We start from the raw sequence: 7,954 nt of genomic DNA on the forward strand, positions 1-7,954 counted from the left end.
CTCGTCATCCGTTGAAATGTGACGAGCAGAGAAATATAGCGGAGGAATATGTAGCATTCGTTTCCGCACAGGCAGTGCCAAATGCAATGACACTAGATGAAGTAAAATTAGAATCAGTCAAAGATAAAACTATACAGAAAGCGATTGAATACGCAAAGAATGGAAAATGGCATGAAATGAAAACAGTGACAGATTTTAAAATCGACATGGAAGAGCTGGGTGGTACTCAGAAGCGTAAAAGATGAATTGACGGTTCACAATGACACGGTCTTATTAAGAAATGACAAATTAGTGATACGAAAACACTCCGAAATCGTGCGATAAAAACTGGGACATGAAGGGCACCAGGGAATTGTTAAAACTAAAAGCTATATACGATCAAAGGTATGGTTTCCGAACATGAATGCAGAAATTGAAACAGCAATAACAAAAATGTCTAGCCTGTCAAGCCAACTCAAGGGAACCAAACCGCGAGAACCACTGAAAATGTCAGATTTGCCATCTGGACCTTGGAAAAATATAAGTGCAGATTTTTGTGGACCTCTAGAAAACGGTGATTACCTATTGGTTGTAGTAGACGAGTACTCGCGATATCCAATAGTGGAAATAGTAAAGAGTGTTTCAGCAAATATGGTCATACCGGTTATGGACAAAATAATTTCAATGTTTGGTGTCCCCAAAGTGATTAAAACAGATAATGGATCGCCATTTAATAGTACGGCATTTGCGGACTTTGCAAAATTTACGGTTTTATACACAGAAAAATCACGCCTAGGTGGCCAAGGGCTAATGCTCAGGCAGAAGCATTCACAAACCGTGATGAAGAGTGTTAAATCGGCATTCATGGAGGGAAGGAATTACAAACAAGAACTGTTCAGATTTTCTTCGCCAGTACAGAGCTACACCGCACGTGTCAACTGGATTTACGCCATTTCGGCTAATGTTCCGAAGGGAACCGGTAACGCGTATGCCAGACATTAATCAACACCAAAATGAGGACACGCGTGCAGACGAAATAGCACGAAGAAATGATGAGTTATCAAAAAGCAAAATCAAAACAATACGAGGACCAGCGAATGATCGCACGAGAACAAAACATTAACGTCGAAGACAGAGTTTTACTTAGAACGAAACACCAAGAAAGTCAAGTACAATGTATAATCCAGTCCCATATAAAGTTATAAACAAAAAGGGACCAATGATAAGTGTTCGAATGATGAAGGACATTGTGTCACCAGGAACTCATCTGTTATGAAAACAGTAGATCCAGACTTAATGGGGAATACGCCTAAAACAGCACGGGGAAAGCGATATTGAGGACTATCAGGGGGAGGAACTCGCTGAAAGACAAAAACACGAGTTATGCGGCAAGGCCAGCACGAGATAGTCGTCCGCCCGCATATTTAAAAGATTTGTAAGTTAGATTATTGGTTCCACAGTGAAAATGGCATAATAAACCCAGTGGAACAAGCAGGTCACGCGATCTGCCATGCGAGTTTAATAAGTGTATACATCATGGATATATTTTATGTAATTAGATTCTCAATAGAAAAATTAATACGTAATAGCGCAATAGTAACATGACACTTATATACGGCAACATGATTTTAAATGACAATTTTTAAAGTACATTGAAGTTCTAATATAGTGTGGACATTAACAATGCATTTAACAACAAATATTTAAGAGAAAAATAAACAAATTATCAGATTTAGAACAAAATAAATATTCATGTTTGTATAGTGTAAATGTTCGATATTGCTCATGTAGTGGATATATTTAGATACTGCAGACTATAGTAAAACTGACCTACAAACGATTGAAATGTGTTAACAGCCATGAGTGAACATTTCTAGAGAAAAAAAGTTAGGATGAATTTTACAGTTAGATTCATTATATGTATTCCATCGTAATCAAATAATTGTAAGAATAGTTTATCATGTTTAGTAATATCAGTTTACATAACTATAATATAATATTTTCCATAATTCATATCTTAATGATTTAAGCATTTTGATTGTTCAATTTAAAACTGATGTTTTATATCTAACTTGAGGAGGGATGTGATGTCCTATAGACTAGTGTTATAATGTATGTGAGACTCCACCATAGTATATATGTATGTTGTATGTAATAGGATACGGGGACTTCCGGAAAAAAACTGGAACCTTAGTAAACACGATTAAACAGAAACATAGTTGTTATCAATTAATATCCACCATTAGGACTTATCATACAGCAAATAGATAAGTTCTAGAGAAAATACATCTGCTGAAATATTGAATTGAAATGACTTCTGTCAACATGGGCATGTTTTTTTTTTTCAATTTAAACATATTATTTGATGTTTTAACATTTTTACTGGGAAAATATTTACAACAGCGCTGTTTCATATTAATTTTGTTTTTCACAATTTTTTGGCCATTATTGGATTACCATTAATGCTGGACCTGGAAAAGTGCACACCCTTTTCCAAAGGTCATTCTTCAAATGTATAAAAAATTAAAAATAGACTGTTCCAAAATGAAAGATGAACATTTTAGCTGATCTATTGTGAAGAATAATGTATGATATAGAATTATATGAAATTTAAGCAGTAGAAAAGACATAACATTCAATGTTCAATATCTGAGTACAAATTAAACATATATTAAGACCCAACATTTTAAATCAGATGTTGGTAAGAAAAACCTTTGTAATAGGGCTGCATTTTAGTAAACGTTCTCAGTTTTTATTGCCCTTTTCGCTTATTCACCGTACCTTATTTTTTAGAGTTAATTTGATTGGTGCTTTCGGTTTAATTCTATATTTTTCATTGGTCGACTTGATTGAAATCATTCGATTAGTTTAGAACTTGTTATGAGTAATTTTGACCAATCAATCTTATAGTTAAGCATTGTCATGACTACCAAAAGTGTATAAATACCGGCCACAGTGAATTTCTATATTTCTTGTCTTGGGAGCTGGCCGACAGGTCAGTTCACTTCAAAGCTTTAGAGCTTTGGCACTCTTTCAAAACTTAATAGTTTTGACTCTTTGAAATCTATATGATTTGAGAATTTAGGCTAAACTTATTAATAAATACTTGGAAATTCTTTTTAAATAAATAACTCGTTGTTGGTAGATTCTGCTTAAATATATAGTCTTATTCATACTTTTGGTAAATAAGTTATACGATTGTCGTTTAAATAAGTCTATGATTATCGTTTGAATAAATCTCGTAATGTTAAATTTATAAAGTCTTGTGTTATACTTTCTTAATAAGAGTAAATTAAAGGTAGCGTCCTACACCACCATCCTAGCCACTGGTTGGCAATTAAGAGTTCAGAGAACCTGGGTAAAGTGCCGTTTAAAGATATATTTGTGATCACGTGTCGTCCGCAGAGTAATTAAGCCATTTATATTTTAAGTCTATCCAGAGCGCCACTGAGTGTTGGGCTCGAATCAGCTTGAACCACTGATAATAAACCGGCACTATTACACCTTTCAATCTATTCTTTAAGTCTTTCTTTGGACAAATGAAAAATTTTGTACGTAAAAGGAATGATGGGAATATTTGCTTGTCACAAAATCTGGTATAAATAAACAAAAAACAGTAAAACATTTTGGCATTGGAAATGATTCCTTTTACCATGCAGAGGTAATTTATAGAATAAAAAAAAGCTCTTGCAAGTAATTGTACTCCCCAGAAACCTAACTTCTTGGTATCTTGACTGTTAAAATGTTATTTCTGTGACATTAAAATATTTAAGATAATATTTTTTATCAGCTATTGATTGCTTTTTTGTATGTGAGAAGGTAATCTTTTCAATTATTCCGACACAACATCTCCCATGTGTTGTCATATGAACACTATCATCGTGTCCTTCATTTTTTTGCTTTGTTATATTTACATCACTTTGGGTTTATTGGGATTGTCATCTGTCCTTTCTTATTACCCGTGTTACACTCTTCAGAAAGGTAGTATTTATAGATGAAATACAATATAATAGAATGAATATTGATATATGTAAACATGTATAGTTATGCTAAATGCTTTCTGTAATGCCTAAATTAACATAATCACAGATATACATGCTTATATTAAGCTCCATGATTATTTACATCAGTGTTAAACAACAGGTTTACCATGAACAAAATATCTCGAAATTAATGATTACAAACCTGAATTTAGAATAAAGTGGTTTGCTTCAGGCAGTTTCTTATAACTTTCCCGTGGTCCAGGGGTTACATGCTTGTTTAGGAACCGAGAGGTCTGGGGTTCAAACCCCACTTTAGGCAATTCATGTTGTTGTTTTTTGTTTTTTTTTGTTTTTTTTAATAAACATTGAATTGAATATCAGTGTTGCAATTAGCCTTATAGCCAATTTACTACCATTATAACACTGGAAACAGCATTTCTGGCACTATACAAAAACAAATCGGTTTATAATCTCACAACCTTCACCTTTCTGACATTCTGAGACCCAAACAAATTCAGCGCCTTCTGTGCTTTGATTTAGAATTGTAATGCAATTTTATAACTGAAGTTTTGGATACTTTTATAGCAGCTTCTTTGTAATATTGGACCATTGTAATATTGTATCTTATATCAAATGCCGCTGGTGAAAATGTGATTTCAGAAAAAACAATTCTTAATATGCAGTGTAATAAGTTTGTTATAAAGATTTTTTGTCAGGTTATATGACCCTGTATTAAGAGCTCGGGTTATTTTACCTTGCACTTTTATATTATTAGTTGTAAAGATTTTTGACCGGTTATATGGCTGTATAATAATTGACAAATTATCTGAACCATGATTTTCATCTTTTGCTTTTTGGCATTTTTTACAGTTATAGTAATTTTATATTCTGTGTGGAAATCAAAGTACTAAATTGTTTACATTTTGCTACATTTATGACAAATGAATTCACAATAAGCACCACTTTCTCAAGGTAGCAAAACTCTAACAGTCATGCTCTAAAAACATAATTTAAATGTTGCAATACTCCAATCATTCTTTTTAAAGAAGTTGTAATCTTTCTGAGGCAATAAGTGCCTTTAAGCTAGATTACCATCATGCAGTTGTTAAGATTTTTGACAGGTTAATAGTAGACATTTGCAACATAATGTCGGGAACGTTGATATTGAGGGGTCATCTCAACACATATTATTAACAATAAGGCCAGGATATCTTACTGTGTTTCTTTCCTTACATCTTAATTTTCATTTTAGTAATTGCAAGACTTTTTTCATAAGCTCAACCAAAGGTCGTTTGCGTTGACGGTTGTTTTGTCTAGTGCGCTGACGTGCATCAATAGTTTCGTCAAAACGTTTGGCAGCTTGAGCACAGACATCTTGACGTCTTGACTACGGCCTCGGTTGTGCAGTTCACGTGGGACTGGTCCTCGTTCGAGTTGTCTCGGGACTAGGTCCGAGCGAAGTTGCTGGTCAGCTGTCCATGTTTGCCCTCATTTATACATCTGTTAAGATTTATCGGAGCTTGACCAAGCAATGACTGCTGCATGTGAGCTGTTTATGCTTGCCCTTGGTTTAGATGCCCGTAGGGACTGTACTTAACTGTTGTTTTTTTGCACTAAATCCTTAACTCAAAAGACGTCTTTCAAGACGTTGTATACGGCCTAAAGCGCTGGCAATAATTTGAAAATATTGAAATGTGAAATTGAAACGGAGTGAGTTACTGAATCGGAGTTTAACGCGATATTTATATAGTGTTTATAGTGTTTATAATAGTGTTGCTTTATCTTTCTGGTCCTTTAGGATAATTGAGTCCAGAACTTTTAAGTGTTGAGAGTAGAGTCCCGCTTAAGCCGATGCTAGGGGACGTGAGGGTTGTTGCACTTTTTATTATCCATCATGTACAACCCAATCAAACCGAGTTTGCATTTTCATGATTTCTTTTGCTGTTTTTAATGCTTCCGAGGGATCACTTTTTTCCAGATATTTCAACACTTTTTAGTCATATACTGATAGTCCGTCTATTGTAGGACCTGAAAACTTAACAGTGCACGATCTAATTTCCGACATGAAACAGAGATGGGTATCGTTGACAATGCTGGTGTTATCCGTTACTTAGAAACCGTGTGTATTATAAAATGTTAGATTATTCTGAGATTATCCCTTTATATAACTTATCCTCGATCCTCAATCCCCGTTCCTCATTATATCCCGCAAATGTCTATTATGGCCCTATATAAACAGTTGTTTGTAAAATTATATAACCAGAGTCACTATATATGTCCATATAAGTTGACAAGAATGTATAACAAATTGATAATACAGCAAATTTTCTTTTTAGACACATAAAATACGATTTCTTCATAAATAAAATGACTGCAGCCATGTATATAAAACTATATAAACATCACAGTATTATAATGAGTCATATAACTGGTCCAATTTTAAGCATATAATAAACTTTTACTCATGTTCTTACTATTTCAGAGAAAAGAGATTATTGAAGCAAATGAAACCTATTTCTTGTCTTAACATGAATTTGAATAATGACTCTATTTATAAGCAATTAAATTTGAATTTAAATTGAAACATTAAATTCAATTTATTACCTCCACAAGGATTATGCAAAAGTGAAAACTAGTCAATACTTACAATGCATTTTAACTTGTGTTTGGTGAAATGATTGAAATTGAATTTTAGCCAATATAAAACTTTTGTTTTTTCTTGTTGTTTTTTCTCTTCTGCAATTGAAAAGTTTTTTATTGACTTTTCTTATGCTACATTAGGAAATATTTTCAAATAATATTTGGTACTATTCTTGATAGAAAATATTTGTAAATGCAAAAACTGAGTTTGGGAATTTACGTCAAATTTAAAGTGACATTATGCCCACCTAACTGTGGTTGGTGGTGCACAGATAAAAGTCAGAATAATTTTACATTTTGCTCTACCTGTGTTCAATTTAATATTTTACTATGTAAAAATAATAAAAAAATCTATGTGACCCATGCACATTTCTATAAATATAAAATAATGTTTGATTTTTAGTTACACTATTTGAAGGATATGGAGAGTTATTCTACTGCACCTTGGGGGTTAAGTATGAATTAATTCAGTATTTGTAGTTATTGCCCTTGATATAGTAAAATATTTGAGGGTAGGGAGAGTCATGTAGAATTTTGTTTGTCTGTCCATCTGTCTGTATCTTTATTTTATATAATTATGGCCATGTTCCTCTGTATGATGTGTCTATATTCTGCTGGTGGTGATTATATCTACTGAAGTGACCAGTGCAGACCAAAAATCATCCACTACATTCATTCTATCTGATCATGGTCTGCTCTGTATGCTATTCTGTCAGTACATAGCTTGAAATTTTCCCTAAAACTAATGAATGGTTAAGTCCAGATTAATAGATAAGCAAGTCCATTTAAGATATTTAGGGTAGTAAATGTTCAAGACCAGGTTATAGAAAATTTTGCCATTAATTGTTGTCTTTCCAACATATAAATTTAGGTAAACAAAATAATTTCTATTTGCCAAGGAGTAGAAGAAGTTGACCACTGGTCACACCATTTGTTCATTTATTGTTTTGTTTTATTCAAGGTCAGAGGTTACATGGTCAGTCTGATGAAGAAAATGCCACAATTGGGCACCTTGTCTGATCTGCAATGTCAGTTATATTTAAATAATTTCTTACTTTGTAGATCAAAAATGAGTTTTGCCATGACAAAACCAACATAGTGCGTTTGAGCCCAGCATGGATCCAAATCAGCCTGCGCATCCACACAGTGATCCATGCTGTTCACTTACAAACTATATTACAAGTAGAGAAACTGATAGCAAACATCATGGATACTGATCAGTCTGGTCTCTGGATCCATGATGGTCACAAACACGCTTTGTTGGTTTTGTCATGACGCGGCTCAAAGCATTTTTCTGTGTTGCCTACTATACAGAAGTGGCAACAAAGAAGAATTAATTCTTCTTTGTCATT

General features: G+C 33.5%; 1 protein-coding gene across 1 annotated transcript; it reads left to right on the forward strand.

The window, feature by feature from the left end:
- The first annotated feature begins 399 nt into the window (after nucleotides 1–399).
- Nucleotides 400–981, forward strand: LOC132745034 (uncharacterized protein K02A2.6-like). Its single transcript, XM_060733867.1, has one exon. It carries the CDS (start codon nucleotides 400–402, stop codon nucleotides 979–981), a length of 582 nt encoding a protein of 193 aa, XP_060589850.1.
- Nucleotides 982–7,954: the final 6,973 nt, after the last annotated feature.

The sequence above is a fragment of the Ruditapes philippinarum genome, unplaced genomic scaffold (assembly GCF_026571515.1).
Source record: "Ruditapes philippinarum isolate M1 unplaced genomic scaffold, ASM2657151v2 ctg2120_1_1_1_1, whole genome shotgun sequence".
NCBI lineage: Eukaryota > Metazoa > Mollusca > Bivalvia > Venerida > Veneridae > Ruditapes > Ruditapes philippinarum.

Bases quoted from the DNA above. Each gene is read 5' to 3' on its own strand.
- LOC132745034 (XM_060733867.1), top strand. From the start codon at position 400: ATGAATGCAGAAATTGAAACAGCAATAACAAAAATGTCTAGCCTGTCA.